Source organism: Equus caballus, chromosome 6, assembly GCF_041296265.1.
Source record: "Equus caballus isolate H_3958 breed thoroughbred chromosome 6, TB-T2T, whole genome shotgun sequence".
NCBI lineage: Eukaryota > Metazoa > Chordata > Mammalia > Perissodactyla > Equidae > Equus > Equus caballus.
Window position 1 is genome coordinate 40,889,752 of NC_091689.1, and position 18,798 is coordinate 40,908,549.

Consider the following 18,798-nt stretch of genomic DNA (forward strand, 5'->3'; position numbering starts at 1 on the left):
AGGATTTGAACCCAGGTAGTCTGGTTCTAGAGTGTGTGTCCTTAACTACTATGCTCTTCTCTCTCTTTTATCATTATACGGTGAAATTCTTTATCCCTCATAATTTTCTTGGGCATGAAGTTTATTTTTTTCTAATGTTAATATAGCCATGCCAGCTTAAGTTTAGTTAATATTTTCCTGGTTTATTTTTATAAATATGTTAAAAATATATATGTGTACATACATATATATTTTTAAGCCTTTTACTTTCAATGTCTTTATATTTTAGGGATATTTTTTTGTAAAAGCATATAGCTGGAAATTTTTAAAAAATCTAATCTGATAATCTCTGTTATTTAATAGGACATTTATTGTGATTACAGATATATTTAGCTTTTTTCTTTTTAACTATCCATTGCATTCTGGCTTCTATTATTTCTGATGAGAGGTCTGCTGTCAGTACAACTGTTGTTCTAAACGAAAAGACAACCTAACAACTGGGAGAAGATATGTGCAAAACATATATCAGATAAGGGGTTAATATCCAAAATATACAAAGAACTCATAGATCTCAACAACCAAAAAACCAACAACCCAATTAAAAAATGGGCAAAAGATCTGAACAGAGATTTCTCCAAAGAAGATATATGGATGGCCAACAGGCATATGAAAAGATGCTCAACATCATTAGCTATCAGGGAAATGCAAATCAAAACTACAATGAGGTATCACCTCACTCTGGTCAGAATGGCTATAATTAACAAGACAGGAAACAACAAATGTTGGAGAGGATGTGGAGAGAAGGGAACCCTCGTACACTGCTGGTGGGAGTGCAAACTCGTGCAGCCACTATGGAAAGCAGTATGGAGTATCCTCAGAAAATTAAGGATAGATCCAGCTATCCCACTGCTGGGTATTTATCCAAAGAACTTGAAAACACAAAGGCATAAAGATACTTGCACCCCTATGTTCATTGCAGCATTATACACAATAGCCAAGACATGGAAGCAACCTAGGTGCCCATCAAGGGATGAATGGATAAAGAAGATGTGGTATTTATACATGATAGACTACTACTCAGCCATAAGAAATGATGAAATCCGGCCATTTGTGACAACATGGATGGTCCTTGAGGGTATTATGCTGAGTCGAATTAGTCAGAGGGAGAAAGTCAAATACTGTTTGATCTCACTCATAAGTAGAAGATAAAAACAACGACAAGCACATAGCAATGGAGATTGGACTGGTGGTTACCACAGGGGAAGAGGGGTTAAAGCAAAAGGGGTGATTAGGCTCACACATGAGTGGATGGACTATAATTAGTTTTTGAGTGGTGAACATTATGTAATCCACACAGAATTTGAAATATATTACAAGGTACATCTGAAAGCTATATAATGTTATAATCCAATGTTACTGCAATTAAAAAAATATATATATGTAACTGTTTTTGTTTTTGTTTTTGAGGAAGATTAGCCCTGAGCTAACTGCTGCCAATCCTTCTCTTTTTGCTGAGGAAGACTGGCCCTGAGCTAACATCTGTGCCCATCTTCCTCTACTTTCTATGTGGGATGCCTACCACAGCATGGCGTGCCAAGGGGTGCCATGTCCGCACCTGGGATCCGAACCAGTGAACCCTGGGCCGCCGAAGTGGAATGTGGGCACTTAACTGCTGAGCCAGCCAGCTGACCCCATAACTATTGCTCTTTGCAAGTAGTTTGTTTTTACTGTCTGGTTTCTCTTAAGATCTTTTCCTTGTTTAGACATTCTATAGTTTCACATCAAAGCATCTAGGAGCATGTTTATTTCTATTCATCCTGTTTAGGATTCATTGCAATTCCTAATCATGAATTGGAGAAGTTCTCTCATCAATTTTGGAAAATTCTCAGCCAAAATTTCTTTATTGCCTTTCCCCCATTCTTTCTGGTTTCTACTTCTGGAATTTCTATTAGGGATATTTTGGATCTTCCCAATTCATCCACTATGTCTTTGGATCTCTCTTTTATATGTTCCAATCTCTAGCTCTCTGTGCTGCATTCTAGAGAATTTCTTCAGATATATTATTAAATTTACTAACTCTTGAATTGTGTCTACGTTTTGCTTAAACTATTAAATTTTTTTCAATGACTATATATTTGAAATCTGAAGGTCTTTTAAAAAAATTTTCCTTTTTTGTATCAACTTTTTCTAGTATAACATTTAATTTCTTTAATGATTTTTAAACTATTTTTAAGTTTTTTCTTAGTGGTTGCTCTAGGGCTTACAACATACATCTTAGCTTATGAGAATCTGCTTCAAATTTATATCAATTTAATTCCAGTGAGATATAGAAACTATACTTCTGTATATTTCTATTCCCTTTTTTGTGCTATTATTATACATCTTAATTTCTAGGTATGTTACAAACCAAACAATACATTGTTATAATTATTACTTTATATAATTTTATGTCTTTTGAAGAAGCTGAGAGTAGAAGGGAGAGAAAGTATATATTTATACAGTTTGTCATACTAAACTTCTTATTTACCATTTCTGGTTCTTTTAATTTTTGAGGATTCAAATTACCATCTTATGACAGATCTTTGCTTTAATACAGCTTTGCTCCCACCCACCTCCTTTGTGCTGTTATTCTCAAATATATTACATTTGTGTATGTTAAAGGCCCAACAATACAATTATAATCATATGGTTTTAAGCAATTTTTTCAGACAATTTTTTAAGAGCAGTTTTAGGTTCACAGCAAAATTGAGAGAAAGATACAGAGATTTCCCATATACACCCCTGCCTCCACACAGGCACAGCCTCCCCAGTTATCAATATTTCCCTCCAGAGTGGTACATTTGTTACAACCAAGGAACTTAGAATGACACATCATTATCCCCCGAAGTCCCTAGTTTACATACGGGTTTACTTTTGGTGTCGTACATTATATGGGCTTGGACAAACTTACAATGACACGTATCCATTATAGGATCATACAGAGTGTTTTCACTGCCTTAAAAATCCTGTGTTCCACTTATTCATCCCTCTCTCCCTCCTAACTTCTGGCAACCACTGACATTTTTACTGTCTCCATAATTTTGCCATTTCCAGAATGTCATGTACTTGGAATCATACAGTATGTAGGTTTTTCAGATTGGCTTCTTTCACTTAGTAATATGCATTTAAGGTTCCTTCATGTCTTTTCATGGCTTGATTGCTCATTTCTTTTTAGCATTGAGTAATATTCCATTGTCTGTATGTACCACAGGTTATTTATCTATTCGCCCATTGAAGGACATCTTGGTTGTTTCCAAGTTTTGGCAATTAGGAATAAAGCTGCTATAAACATCACGTACAGGTTTTTGTGTGGACATAAGTTTTCAACTCCTTTGGGTAAATACCAAGGAATGCAATTGCTGGATGATATGGTAAGGGTATGTTTAGTTCTGTAAAAATGCCAAACTGTCTTCCAAAGTGGCTGTACCATTTTGCATCCCCACCAGCAGTGAATGAGAGTTCCTGTTGCTCCACATCCTCACCAGCATTTGATGTCGTCAGTGTTCTGGATATTGGCCATTCTAATAGGCATGTAGTGGTATCTCACTGTTTGGAATTTGCATTTCCCTGATGACATATGATGTTGAGCATCTTTCTTTTCATAAGCTTATTTCATATGGCCCGTTTCTCAATCAGCTTGTTTGTTTTCTTATTGTTGAGTTTAAGGGTCCCATGTATATTTTGGATAACAGTCATTTATCAGATATGTCTTTTGCAAATATTTTCCTCCCAGTCCATGGCTTGTCTTTTCATCCTCTTGACAGTGTCTTTTACAGAGCAGAAATTTTTAATTTTAATGAAGTCTAGCTTATCAATTCTTCCTTTCATGGATCATGCCTTTGGTGTTGTATCTAAAAAGTCATTACCAAATCCAAGGTCATCTAGATTTTCTCCCATGTTATCTTCTAGGAATTTTATGGTTTTGTGTTTTACATTTAGGTCTGTGATCCACCCTGAGTTAATTTTTGTGAGGGGTGTAAGGTCTGTGTCTAGATTCATTTCTTTGCATGTGGATGTCTAGTTGTTCCAGTACCATTTGATGAAAAGACATGATTGCTTTTTTTAAAAATTGAGGTCATAATAGTTTATAACATTGTGAAATTTCAATTGTACATTATTTGTCAGTCACAATATAAATGTGCCCCTTCACCACTTGTGCCCACCCTCTAAACCCCTTCTCTCTGGTAACCACTAAACTGTTATCTTTTTGTGTTTTGTCTTCTACAAATGAGTGAAATCATACCGTGTTTGTCTTTCTCTGTCTGGCTTATTTCGCTTAATATAATACCCTCAAGGTCCATCCATGTTGTTGTGAATGGGATGATTTCATCTTTTTCATGGCTGAGTAGTATTCCATTGTGTATATATATATATATATATATATATATATATATATATATATATACTACATCTTCTTTATCCAATCATCAGTCGATGGGCACTTGGGTTGCTTCCATGTCTTGGCTACTGTGAATAATGCTGCAATGAGCATAGAGGTGCGTAAGTCTCTTTGTAGTGTTGCTTTCAAATTCTTTGGATAAATACCCAGTAGTGGGATAGCTGGGTCATATGGTATTTCTGTTTTTAATTTTTTGAGAAATCTCCATACTGTTTTCCATAGTGGAAATGCACCAGTTTGCATTCCCACCAGCAATGTATAAGGGTTCCCTTTTCTCCACAACCTCCCCAACATTTGTTGTTTTGTGTCTTGGTGATTATAGCCATTCTAATGGGTGTAAAATGATATCTAAGTGTAGTTTTGATTTGCATTTCCCTGATGATTAGTGATGCTGAGCATCTTTTTATTTGCCTACTGGCCATCTGTATATCTTCTTTGGAAAAATGTCTGTTCATATCCTCTGCCCACTTTTTGATCTGGCTGTTTGTTTTTTTGTTGTTTAATTTTGTGAGTTCTTTATATATTATGGAGATTAACCCCTTGTCAGATATATGATTTGCAAATATTTTCTCCCAACTGATGGATTGTCTTTTTGTTTTGATCCTGGTTTCCTTTGCCTTGCAGAAGCTCTTTAGTCTGATAAAGTCCCACTTGTTTATTTTTTCTTTTGTTTCCCTTGTCCAAGTAGACATGGTATTCGAAAAGATCCTTTTAAGACTGATGTCAGAGCCGGCCCAGTGGTGTAGTGGTTAAGTTCACATGCTCTACTTTGGTGGCCCGAGGTTCGCAGGTTTGGATCCTGGCGCGGACCTAGCACCACTTGTCATGCTACATTGTGGTAGCATCCTACATAAAAAATAAAGGAAGATTGGCACAGATGTTAGCTCAAGGCCAATATTCCTCACATACACACAAAAAAAGACTGATGTCAAAGAGTGCACTGCCTATATTTTCTTCTAGAAGTTTTATGGTTTCAGGTCTTACCTTCAAGTCTTTAATCCATTCTGAGTTAATTTTTGTGTATGGCAAAAGATAATGGTCTACTTTCATTCTTTTGCATGTGGCTGTCCAGTTTTCCCAGCACCATATATTGAAGACGCTTTCCCTTCTCTATTGTGTGTTCTTGGCTCCTTTGTCGAAGATTAGCTGTCCATAGATGTGTGGTTTTATTTCTGGGCTTTCAATTCTGTCCCATTGATCTGTGTGTCTTTTTGTATCAGTACCATGCAGTTTTGATTACTATAGCTTTGTAGTATGTTTTGAAGTCAGGGATTGTGATGCCTCCAGCTTTGTTCTTTTTTCTCAGGATTGCTTTGGCTATTCAGGGTCTTTTGTTGCCCCATATGAATTTTAAGATTCTCTGTTCTATTTCCATGAAGAATGTCATTGGGATTCTGATTGGGATTGCACTGAATCTGTGGATTGCTTTAGGAAGTATGGACATTTTAACTGTGTTCATTCTTCTCACCAATGTGCATGGAATGTCTTTCTGTCTCTTTATGTCATTATGGATTTCTTTCAGTAATGAAGATGCAATTGCTTTTGAAATAAGTTAGGATAAAAGAGAAGAAATATGCAATTACATTGTCATTTATAATTATCTACATAATGGCCTTTACTGACACTCTTTGGTTTTTCTCTGTGTGTGGATTTGAATTATTCCTTTCAACCTGAAGAATTTTCTTCAGTATAGTATTTTTTATAAGACAGGTGTGCTAACAACAGGTTACTCAGATTTTGTTTATCAGAAATGTCTTTATTTCATCTTCATTTTTAAAAGACAGTTTTGCTGGGTATAAGAACCTTGTCTCACTTTTTCTTTCAGCACTTGGAATATGTCATTGAATATGCTGTCTGGCCTCCACTCCTTCTGACGAAAAGTTAACCGTTAGTCTTATTGGAATTCCTTGTATGTGATATAGCTTTTCTCTTGCTGTTTTCAAGATTTTCTCTTTGTCATTACCTTTCAACGTTTTGACTATGATGTGTCTGGATGTAGATTCTCTACCTCTATCCTACTTGGAGTTTGTTGAGCTTCTGGGATGTGTAGATTATTAATGTTTTTCAGCAAATATGGGAAGTTTTCAGACATTATTTCTTTGAATATTTTTTTCTGCTCCTTTCTTTCTCTCCTCTCCTTCAGGTACCCCCATCATGTGTATGTTGATGTGATGAGTGGTGTCCCATACCTCTCTGAGGTTCCGTTTTATTCCTCAGTCTTTTTTCTCGCTGTTCTTCTGAATGTTTAATCTGTGTCATTGTATCTTTAAGTTTGCAGATTCTTTCTTTTGCCAGCTTAAATGTACTGTTTTGTCTCTCTAAGGAATTTTTTGTTTTAGTTATTGTACTTTTCAACTCCAGAATTTCCATTGGTTTATTATTATTATTATAATTTCTCTCTCTTTATAGATATTTTCTATTTGATGAGACATTGTCATCATAGTTTCCTTTAAGTCTTTAAGCATGGTTTCCTTTAGTTCTTTGAACATATTTATAATAGCTGCTTTGAAGACTTTGCTAAATCTAACATCTGGGCCCCTCAAAGGCAGTTTCTATTGTCTGGCTTTCTTTCCCTGTGTATGGGTCACACTTTCCTATTTCTTTACATGTCTTATAATTTTTTGTTGAAAACTGGATATTTAAGATAATATATTGTCACAACTCTGGAAACCGATCATGACCCCTCACCCCCACCCCAGGACTTTTCGTTACTGGTGTTTGCTTTTTGTTGTTGTGTAGTGCTATGGCCGGAAAAATTCAGTGAAGTCTATTTTTCCTGTAGTATGATACCTCTGATGTCACTTCTCAGAGAGTGTAGCCTTGGATGTGCCCACAGTAGCCCTTCACCCCTGGGATGGCTGCAGTTTTAGCTGGGTTCTCATTGACTGTCTTTTTTCCCCCTGATCTCCTTGTTAAGTTTCTGGCTGGTCTGCCTGTATTGGTATCACACTCAGCTGTTAACCTACACTAATTGCCAGCTGATTGCTCTGTTATTTTTGACAATGTCCTGGGGCATAAATTGCTCCACATCTGATTCAGTAAAGTTTGCAGGGGTAGTTCTTAAGACCAGTCTTTAAGCCTTGCTCTGACCCCAGGTCAGTTCTTTTTAGTTGTCCCTTTCTCTGGTTCTCTCTGCTAGTTCTAGTTGGTTTCTTGTTTCGCTTGTTCAATCATGGAACTCCCAGCTTCCTCTAAATTACTCACCACAAGATCTCCATTGTTTTCAACAGTGTCCTTAGGCTTAAACTTCTCCACACTGTTCTAAATAAAGTCAGTCTCCTTAGGTTGAGCCACAGAGCTCTCTGTTTCTACATCCAGGGCAGAAGCTCTGTGCCCCTGCTCTGGGACTGGGTACACTTTTTCTTGGTGTGATACACTTTTTCTATGAGTTGGAAGGGGATGGAAGGAGGGGGCAGTAGCCCCTTGTCTCCTCAGCTTGTGTCTCCCTGCATGGAACCTCTATCCCACAAGTGAGCTGGGACACGGTGGGTTGGCCCAGTATTTTTGGCCTGCAATGCCTGGATTAGATCTTCCACTCTACAAATAGGGACTAGGTGGAAGGAGGGAGCTTCAGACCTCTTAGCTGTGCTTTCTTGGAATAATGTTTCTGCACACAAAGCTGGGGGTGAGGTGGAGACTAGAAATGCCAGTGACCAGCCCCTCCTGGGGAGAAACTATTATCCTAGACTGGGAGATGGGGGAGAGGGAGCTCCTTCTTCTTGGCCACACTCACCTGGAGTACAGTTTCTGTCACACTGAGTTGGGGGAAGGGAGGGAGCAGGTTGTGGCTTAAATGCCAGACTCTCACCATTCTTACTGAGATTTGGTAGATATTCTTGAATAAATGCTTTTTCATTTGCTGGATGCCCTAAGACAACTTTCAGAAATTTTAAATGGTTGTTTTTTATAATATCCATCAATTATGGTTGTTTCACAGGGGAGAAAATTCACAGAAATCCACACACTGCCACTCTTGGATGTACTTCTCTCTGCCTTATTCTTTTCTTTTTCTGTTATTCTTTTTCATAATATTTTGTTCTTTTTTATGTTCTTAATCATTGTAAACCTATTGATATAGCCTTTATCATCTAAAATTCTTGGGAGGTTTAACATTGCTGTCTGTTTTATCTGCGGGCTTTCATTCATGATGGGTTATTTCCTTGTGTGTTTTGTAATTTGGGATTGTGAGCTCCCTTTTACTGGTGTTTTATCTATGGGAATCCTATAAGGTCTGGGTTGAAGTTGCATCCCTCCAGAACTGTTTTATATTTGCTTTTGCTAGGCATCCCATAGTTTTTACCAGCCTACAAGTAATTTTTATGTTGATTTCTCAGCATGAGGTTTTCAAATCCCAAATGGAATAGGCCCATGGTTATGAAATCCCAGGAGAGCTTTTTATTTCCCTTCAGACCTAGGCCACTGTTCATTCATTTCCATGTGGTCTCCCTGTTTGGGTGGCTAGTCCACCCTTTCATTGAGGGTCCTGATTTTAGGTAGGAGCTCAGCTCTGTCTTCTTGCCCCCTTTGGGGTGAATGCCAGGTCTCCTGTATCTGTTTGGCTGTTAAGTCCAAGTCCCCATCAGTGCTGTCCAGTAGAACTCGCCACGGTGACGGGCTTGTCCTCCGTCTGCTGTCCCGTACAGCAGCCACGAGTCACACGGGGCTTTTGAACACTTGAAATGTGGTTAGTGAGACTCAGGACCTGGATTTTAAATTTTAATTTATTTCAAATAATATTAAATTTAGATAGCTGCTGGTGGATAGTCCCCACCGTATTAAACAGCATTCCTCACTGAGACAAGTCTGCCTCATCTGAAGGGCCTCACAGCGTCCTTTGCTCCACTCATCATTTTTGTTTTCAGTCTCCTCTTCATTTATGGCCCCAGGAATTTATCTTACTCTCTTTACTGTGCATTTAAAAGGATGTTAAATTTTATCTAGTGTTTCTTGTATGCTAGGGAGGTTGTATATTATTTGTTCACAATATTGCCAGAAGTGGAACATAGTGTCTGCTTCTGTTTTCTTTCCTCTCCAATCCATAGCTCTACTACAAAGTGATTTTTCTAAAATGCAAATCTATTCATGTAATATTTCTGCTTTCGAGAGTTCCCTGTTCTCTCAGAATGCAGCCCTAGCTCAGCCTGGCACATGAGGTCCTCTGTAACTTAGCCCCTGCCTATTTCCTCAGCCTTATCTTTCATTGCGTCTTCTCCTTGTACTTCATATTTAAGCACTGCTAAATATTTATAATTCCTTAAACGCTATTTCATACCTTAGGTCCTTTGTTCATCTTGCTCCTTCTACCCTAGCATGTTCTCCTGACTCGACTCCACCTCCTTTCTGCTAACCAACGTCGGCTTATCTTTCTCAACAGCACTCACGTCGCCTCTTCTCTGAAGGCTTCACTGCCTCTAATTTGTACCTCTTCTGGACCATGTATAGAATTTGGTCATAACCTTCATAGCACTTTATTGTGCTTTACTGTTTACGTGTCTGTCTCCCTCCCAGTCTGGACTCCTAGGAAAGGACTTGCTGCTTTTCAGGAAGCCCACACCTAGCGCAGGGACTGACACATGGAGGCACTGATGCTGGGACTTCTCCTTTATCCGGGAGGGTAGCAGCATCACCAGGAGACATCCACGGAGCGGCTCAGGGCACAGCCTGGCTCCAGGCATCAGGGGCCTCTGAGGCGGGGGACATGGAGTGTCTGTCTCCCGAGAGCTCTCACGTAGTTCTGAGGCTTCGAGTTCCTAATAAGCCGAAGCTTCACAGGCCCACCCTGCTCAGTCACAGCTCCCACCAGCTTCCCTTTCATTTTCTGAGAGTCAGTATGGGGACTGTGTGACTGAGGACCGGAGGGCCCTGCTTGTGTCTTTTCATAGGGGTCACCTGTGAGGCTCCACAACAACCCGCCCCCACCCCATGCCTCCTGAGAGTTCCCTTTGGACCCGGTCTTTATTCTTGCTGTGCAGGTGAAAGAGGCCAGTAATAGGAAACAGAGAATGGATCAGTAAAGAATGGGGCCAATGGTCCAGTACTAGGTAGGGCTGGCCCTGCCTCCCTGAACTTTCCTTTGCTTCTGAGCTGACCAGGGACATCTCTCCCTTCCTCCAAGTCCATCTGCTCTGCTCCAGGAAGGCAATGAGACATTAGCCTTTCTGTTCCAGGAGGACAAGAATATTAGGTCCCCAGGTGAGTCTTATCCAGAGCCCAGCATTTAATAGGTGCATAGGGAAATATTTTTTGGATTGAAATCTGCTTAGTTTATCCTCGTCTACCAGGATGCCTATGAGCTGCTGCCATCCTAGGTTTGTGAGAAGGAGAGTGGTAGGCAGGTGAGAGCCCTGGGCTGAGAGTCGGAAGCCTAGATCTACCCCTAACTCTGCCCTTAATTAGCTGTGTGACTTGGAGTAAGTTGCTTTACCTCTCTGTCTCTCAGTTTCCAGGCATTGTATGTAAGATATCTAGCATAGACCCTAGGTGCTCTTGAGTGCTCAGTGACTGTCTTCCCTTTTCTAGATCCTTGTGGGATATTTGTACTCATCTATGAGAAAGTCTTTTTGCCTTCCTTCTTCTCATTCTTGTCGCATCTTTGTCAAGCCCTTTCTAGGCTGAAACAAAGGCTGTGTGTGTGTGTGTACACAGGAGATTAGAAAAAAACCAGTGCAAAGAAGAGATCCCTCCAATACTCAGACCACCGACTTATTCCATTGTGCACCCTGATTTATCATCTTTATTATCTGAGTCTTTTGATTCAGGGTCTCAGACCTGAAAGAAATTGGGCTAAAGGATCTTATACAGAAATGTCAATCTGACCAGTTGACAGCACATTTCCCAGAAATACAAAGGGTAGCCTCAAAGGGCTGTTACAATCCCAGTTACCAGGGAGGAAGCCTGTCCTCACAGGGCCACCTGTGGGAGGAGGCCTGACAGGTGAGGGCAGGAGGAGAGTGTGCCAGTGGGCCGGGGTAGTGCAGCCTGGGGCTGGGGAGTGGGCGTGGTTCCTCAGTGTTCTCTCAGGAGCCCAGTTCTTTGCCTTCATCGGTTGCTTCTGCTTCTACTGCTTCATTCACTTCAGCAGAAGTTTTGGGCCAGCTTTCAGGTTAGCTGTTGGCTGGTGTTTTCCCTGGGGGAGAGCTGGGAGATTGGCTATAATCACTCCTATTAGCAGTTGGCAGCTCCCCAATCCGTTTTTCAACCTGGACTGGCTCAGCCCTAACATCTGCCAGACCTGCTGTGACGCTCACTTGTGAGTGCAGGCTGCGTCTGCGCCCCGCGCGGGTGGCCTTGGCACCAGCTGGCATAGCCGGGTCTCTCACACCGTGGAGCCTGTGAAGGCTGGCTCAGCTCCAAGAACCATCGCTCCTAACAGGAGCGGCTTTGCTCCCTGCACTTCCTGAAGTGCAGAGCTGGTGGGGAGCAGAACTCGGAAGGTGCCCTCAGGAAGGAATCCATCCCAGAAAACAGTCAGTAGCGGCCTGGGCTATGAGTAAGTGTTCTCAGGGAAGTTAAGATGTGAGCTCAGCGGGATCGTGAGCATGACACCAGCTGCCTTTAACTTCCACGCACTGGGCTAAACTCTTTGAACCCATGACCTCTCTTAATACAACAGCCCATTAAAGAGGACTTGTTGGATAATCTGAGGCTCAAGAGGTGAAAGAGCCAGTCCAAGATCACACAAACGAAGTGGCAGAGCTGAGGCCACCGAGCCCAGAGCTCAAGCTCTCACCACCACACCTGCTCTGCCTTGCATGACGATTGACAGAGAACTTCTCAAAGGTGGTGTGCCAGGGGCAGGTGAAAATAGTGCAGGCTGTGAGTTCCAAATCCCACATCTACCACGGATTAGGCAGATTGACCTCCCAGAGATTGGAGAAGGCAGGTTTAGCTCAACCTGATTCTTATTCAAGAGGTAGGTGTAGGGGCAAGGCCTGGGCAACCACGCGCTGTGGTCCCTGCCCCCTGCCCGGTGCTGCGTGCTGTCGCCTAGAAAGGGGAACCCCAGGGAGAGCAGCTTTAACAGAGTGAAGTCATGGCAGGGAACTTGCAGCCTGAAGGATGCGAAGAAAGAGGAAGGGTCTGGCAGCTTCCCGCCTCACTGGGGTGCGCTGGGATGTCTGCATTATACACAGTCCTCGACTGCTCCCTCATCTTTCTCCCCAGCCCTCTAAAGGAGTAACTCCAGCTGCTGCCTTCCTGAGTTGCTACGTGATATCCGGGCCCAGTCACGGACTAAGTCCATGGGGCGAGTCAGAGTGAGTTCTGATGTAGATGCAGGGCGCCGTGCCTTCCGGCCCGCTGCCGGTTGTAACATTCACCATTACCCTCTCTGAGCCTTTTTTTTTTTTTAAAGATTGGCACTTGAGCTAACATCTCTTGCCAATCTTCTTTCTTTCTTCTTCTCCTTCTTCTCCCCAAAGGCCCCCAGTACATAGTTGTATATTCTAGTTGTAGATCCTTCCAGTTGTGCCATGTGGGACGCCGCCTCAGCATGGCCTAATGAGCGGTGCCATGTCTGTGCGGAGGATCCGAACTGGCAAAACCCTGGGCCGCCCAAGTGGAGCGTGGGAACCTAACCACTCGGCAACCGGGCCAGCCCCCTGAGCCTTTGTTTTTACCAAGGTGCCCCTACCTCTAAATGTAACTTTATTTTCTTCTCTGCTATATACATCTTTCTAGAATTTCCAGTTCTCGCTTAAAAAACGTCTTGGAGAATGCCAGAGCCCCACTTGGCTGGGGCCACATAAATGGTTCTTTCACCTGTCCTCTTCCCAAACAGTTACATTCAGAGATCAAACAAGATGGACTTCACTGGAAGTTGGGACCTCCCAGAGGGTGGGTCACTGAACCCGGCGAGGGCCATGAAAATGTGAGAATACATGTCTGGGGCTGCTGTTTCTGGTCCTTTTATCAGTATGGCCTGACTCCTCCAACTGGTTTTTAAATGTCTTGAGGAGAGGCAGGATGGCCCAGGAGAAAGGGCACTGGACAGAGTGTAGAGGCCAGAGCTGCCCAGCTGCCTGCGGAAGAAGCTGTGCTGACCAGGAGCAGAGGCCTGAACCTGTCCCTGAGCCTGGTGCTCGCAGGCAGGTCTACACTGAGACCAAGGCCATCCGGTCACTAACGCTCCGCGTTCAGCCAGCGGGACCTCGGAGCGGCTTCTCTAGGAATCCCGTGCTCTGTTTAGGTCCCGCCGGCCCCGGCGCCGCCGCCCCCAACCCCCACCCCGCTGCCCACCGGCTTCTGACCACTACCTCCTTCTCCCCTTTCATCCTCCAGGCCCACAGGACTCCCCACCCCAACTCTCCTGCCTCAGCATCCCCCATCCTTTTTCTTCCTGCTGATCCAGCGAGCCGGGCTTTCTCCTTCTCTGGTCTCTCCTCCTCTCCCCCTTGAATCCAGTCCTGGTTTCCCCGCCGCCAGCCTCTCTTTCCTCTCCGCCCGGGCTCGCTCCCCGCCCCCTCCGCGCCCGCCGTCATCGCGGTGGGTTCAGCCCCTCACCTAGCCCGCTCGCAGCCACCCGGGGCTTAGCTCGCCCAGTCCGGTGGCTCCAGTCCGGATCTCGCTGCTGCCGACCCGGGTAGGAGTTCCAGCTGCCGGGGAGGCGGCGGCGGCTGGCCCGGCTCCCCTCGGCCGCCTCGCCAGCCTGCAGTTGGCCGGGAGGGAGCAGCTGGGTAGCCCCCCGGAGCCCCTCGGAGGACAATGCACCCAGCGCTCGGCAACCCCCGCTCGGTCTCGACCTCGTCCGGCTCCTTCCCCCAGCCCCCCGCCGCCGCCCGGCTGCAGCCCCTCTTCCTCCGGGGGGCGTCCTCCCGCGGCCGGAGAGGTTCGGCCGACAGCAGCACCAGCACCAGCACCAGCCGGGGGGGAGGCGGCGGCAGACGCGGCGGGGGCGGCGGCGGCGGCTCCCCCAGCAGCAGCACCGGCGCGGAGCGAGAGGACGACGACGAGAGCATCAGCATCAGCAAGCCGCTGGTGCCGGCTGCCGCCTCCGGGCTCCAGGGGCCCCCGGCTCAGGGGGGCGCCCCAGCCGCCAACCCAGCGCCCGCCGCTTTCTCCTCCTCGGTCGCCACCTCCTCCTCCAGCTCCACGCCCACCTCCTCCTGCAGCATGACAGCCGCGGACTTTGGCGGGGGCGCTGCGGTCGGGGCCGTCGGGGGCTCCGGGGGCCGCTCGGCTGGGGGCGCGGGCGGCCCCGGGACCGGCAGCGGCACCTCCTGCTGTTCGTGTTGCTGCTGCTGTGGCCGCCCAGCCCGCCCGGGCCGCAGGGGTCGGCGCCGCGGCTGCGCCCCCAGCCCGGGGTGCCGCTGGGGCTACCAGGCGCTGTCCGTGGTGCTGCTGCTGGCGCAGGGCGGTCTGCTGGACCTGTACCTCATCGCCGTCACCGACCTGTACTGGTGCTCCTGGATCGCCACCGACCTGGTGGTGGTGGTGGGCTGGGCCATCTTCTTCGCCAAGAACAGCCGGGGCCGTCGGGGCGGCGCGGCGAGCGGCGCGCACAACCACCACCAGCACCACCACCACGCCGCGCCCACGCTGCACCTGCCCGCCCCATCGGCAGCCTCCGCCGGGGCTGCGGCCGGGGCCAAGGCACGCGGCGGCCGCGGGGGCGCGGGCGGCCCGGGGGGCGGCCCGGGGACTGCTGGGGCGGCGGGCGAGTTCGCCTTCGCTTACCTGGCCTGGCTCATCTACTCCATCGCCTTCACGCCCAAGGTGGTGCTCATCCTGGGCACGTCCATTCTGGACCTCATCGAGCTGCGCGCGCCCTTCGGCACCATGGGCTTCCGTCTCACCATGGCGCTATCCGTGCCCCTGCTCTACAGCCTGGTGCGGGCCATCAGCGAGGCGGGCGCCCCGCCTGGCTCGGCGGGACCTCTGCTCCTGCAGCCCCAGCAGCACCGCGCCGCCGGCTGCTTCCTGGGCACGTGTCTGGACCTGCTCGACAGCTTCACCCTGGTGGAGCTGATGCTGGAGGGCCGCGTGCCACTACCCGCGCACCTGCGCTACCTGCTCATCGCTGTGTACTTTCTCACCCTCGCCTCGCCGGTGCTCTGGCTCTACGAGCTCAACGCCGCCGCGGCAGCTTCGTCCTGGGGCCAGGCCTCGGGTCCAGGTAGCTGCAGCCGCCTTCTGCGCCTGCTGGGCGGCTGCCTAGTAGACGTGCCCTTGCTGGCGCTGCGCTGCCTCCTGGTGGTGAGCTACCAGCAGCCCCTCTCCATCTTCATGCTCAAGAACCTCTTCTTCCTTGGCTGCCGCGGCCTGGAGGCCCTGGAGGGCTGTTGGGACCGGGGGAGTCGGGCCTCCCCCAGTCGGGCCAGAGGGGGCTACGGCGGTCCGCCCTCTGCCCCGCCGCCACCGCTGCCACCTCAGGGAGGCTCCCAGCTCGGCCACTGCATCTCGGAGAACGAGGGGGGTGCCCATGGCTATGTCAACACCCTGGCTGTGGCCTCCCAGAATTGAGGGAGATAAGGGAAGGGGGCTTGATTTGGGGTTGAGAGACCCCAGCTCCCTTGTCCTCTGACCTTTCTCTCACCCAGATTTGATCAGGCTGTGTTTGGGAGAGGTAACTGTTAATAGGGCTAAGGGCCAGTGTGTCCTTCTGCACCTCTTGAGTCAAGACTGCTTGGAGGGAGACCAAGTAGCTAATGGTGAGGGAGGAAAGTCCACGTCCCCTCGTATCCCTTCTCCATGCCCTACTCAGACTCGCCTCCAAAGGGCTGGGTACCTCTTCTTCTTGTGTTTCCCGCCTCCATGCAAATTCCTATCCAGTGTAGGTGACAATGGAAGGAAGGGGGTGCCCAGGCAGGCGGTCAGGGGCCTTGGGCCCTCCCCCTTGCTTGGAAGTACCAGCTTTTAGGTTCTGGTAAGTGGTCGTTGTCCCAACACTTTGAAATTGACCCAGAATGCTCGGTTACCCTGATGTGTCTATTGGATTCCTTCCAGGTGGTGGATGCAAAGTCTACGTGTGTGTGTTGTTGTTGTTTTCTGTGTCCACCCTGTGGCCCATTGCAATCAGTAGGAGATCTGGGGGTGCCCTGCCCACCGCACAGACCACCACCCTCCTTGTTCCTACCTGAATTTGTGGCCATGAATTCCCAGAAGGAGCTGGGCTTCTGGGAGCTGCCCAGTTGTTCTCCTGCAAGGGAGAAGCTCACCTAGAATCTTCCTCAATCCCACTCCTCTCTTCCCAGCTTATGGGAAGGAGAGGATTCGTACTCTAGGGACCAAACTGCACCCTTTTTTGGGTGAGTGAGCATTTCTACCTCCGTGCTTTCAACTTTTGTTGCATCATGCACTGATGCTGCTTGCAAAAATAAAGACAAAATACTCAGAAATTGCATTCAACATGGCTGCTAGATGCAGCTGGGGCTTGGTGCCAGTGTTATTACAGGGTCTGTGGAGTATTAGCCATTGGCTTGCCCTCCCTTTGTCCCTTCCTCTGCACCTGGATCTCTCATCCTTCCTGAAGTTTGTTGCTGGCTGGGTCAGATCTTGGCTCAGAACAACAGCTTTGGTGGGGTTCCTGGATGGATGTGAAGGTGGGCCTCCTGTGGGCCCAAGGGAGTAGGAAACCCAACTGCCCATCTGTCCTTCCTCTAGGAAGCTTGGTGTAGATCAGAAGGGGTAGTGGTGACCTTTCTCCTCTGCCCTGGTTAAGAGAATCTCTAGGGAAAGGCAGGCTGCATGGATTAGGGTGGCTAACTCCCCTCCCCCAGCCTTCCTCCCTGGTATTCCTGTTGCTGAGCTTGATGACAAGGGACATCCAGGCATTGCCCACTTACAGTCTTGATGTGGGACATCACTTTTGGAATATTTAAGGCAGGATAATTATGTTTAGGGGAGGGAAGAGTGCAGGAAGACAGCTGGCAGCAGGAAATCCTGCCTTTTCTTCACCCTGCCATAGGCTGCCGGGGTGGGGAGGGAATTGTAAGAAGTTTTGTTTCCCTTCTCTCTTCCCATGCTCGGGCAGTTGTGTGTGGTGTAATAAGCTTGGACAAAGGCCCAGATGTCATGGGCACTGTTGCTCACTAGCTTTGAGTGACACATTACGCTTGCTTTCTGGGCCGCGGGTCTCGCTTGGGGCCCCTCTCTCCCAGGTTCTCTGGGGGCTTGTTGACAGAAGTTGTCCATGTAGACAGAGACATAAGAGGGGCTGATGGCTTGACCAGAGTTCTCTGGAGCCTCCCACTACTCTCAGAGTGGGGAACAATGGGGGGAAAATGTTCACACTCAAAGCACAATTTGTGCTCTCAGCCCCTCATCCTCCTAGGTCCAGTAATTAGCTGGTTGGATTTCACAGCTAACTGGGTTTTTTCTGCCTTCTCTCCTTCTCTCTCCTGACTCCTCTTCTCTCCCTTTGAACTCCATGTGCTCAAAGTTCCGGGGCCCAGGCCTTGGGTGGGTCCCACTAGCTCCTCCCTCTGTTCCCACACCCTCTCTCCAGCTTTGCTGTTTCTCTGCTACCTAATCTCAGTGACTGTGAAGGACTTTATGTCTGAGCCATGGCCAGCACGTGGCTGGCCCCCGTCCACGTCCTCGCTACTGTTAGGATGGCGGTCTCCCTGCTGAGTGACTGTGAAAGCTCTGAGTACTGTTGGGTTTCTGCTGGGAGGCTGTGATAGGTTCTAGTGAGCTGCCACTTCCCTAGGTAAGTTGAGAGACTGATGGCCACCAGGCTAATTCTGGCGGAGGCCAGGCCTGTTCAGGCCCTGTCTTCTGGCCCTCAAATCACCCCTGGACATCCTCTTTCAAACATTTGGTGCCAGTAATTTGTGCTCAGGGAGTCAGTCCCTTCCTTCTGGTGTGTTTTTCTTGAGTCCTTTTACTTACTTCCCTTGGCCTGTTCACAAGAAACGTCCCCTAAAGCTTCACTTTCCTTGCTTTTTAGGGGCACCTGTAGTGCAGGGGTCAATCTGGAGATGTCCCTGTGGGTCTAATACCTGCACATACGCTGTTTCCTGAGGCTCATGCCTGCAGCACCATTCACAGAAAAGAACCCTGGGCTCAGCATCCAGACTGCCTGCCCCTGACATGTGTGCAAGCAAGACGTGTCCTCGATCTGAGCCTCTGGCTCCTTACCTGTTCTGGAAAGGGGTTGGACTAGGCCTTAGCTAAAGACCGTTAGGATCAAACGCCCTGGTTCTGATTCCATGTGCTTCTGCGGGAGAGAGTGGGCTGACAGTTAGAACCTGGAGGAGGGGAAGTGGCACCTCACTGGCATTTATCACGTTTCCCCCCGCCCCTTCTCTTTTTAAAAATAAAACCAGACTCTGTTCTGAAAATAAAAGACTTGAGACTTGTGACAAGCTTCCTGTGTGGTTTGTTTTAAGATCTTTCCTGTCCTGGTTTCCGTACTAAATTCTTAAATGTCGCTGTGCCAT

General features: G+C 47.2%; 1 protein-coding gene across 1 annotated transcript; it reads left to right on the plus strand.

Annotated features, from left to right (window-relative positions):
• The first annotated feature begins 13,872 nt into the window (after positions 1-13,872).
• On the plus strand, positions 13,873-18,723 carry TMEM121B (transmembrane protein 121B). The gene has a single exon (XM_005615156.4). It carries the CDS (start codon positions 14,120-14,122, stop codon positions 15,875-15,877), a length of 1,758 nt encoding a protein of 585 aa, XP_005615213.2. The 5' UTR covers positions 13,873-14,119; the 3' UTR covers positions 15,878-18,723.
• The last annotated feature ends 75 nt before the right edge of the window (positions 18,724-18,798 follow it).

Excerpts from the sequence above, each read along its gene's own strand:
- TMEM121B (XM_005615156.4), top strand. The coding sequence starts at position 14,120 with ATGCACCCAGCGCTCGGCAACCCCCGCTCGGTCTCGACCTCGTCCGGC.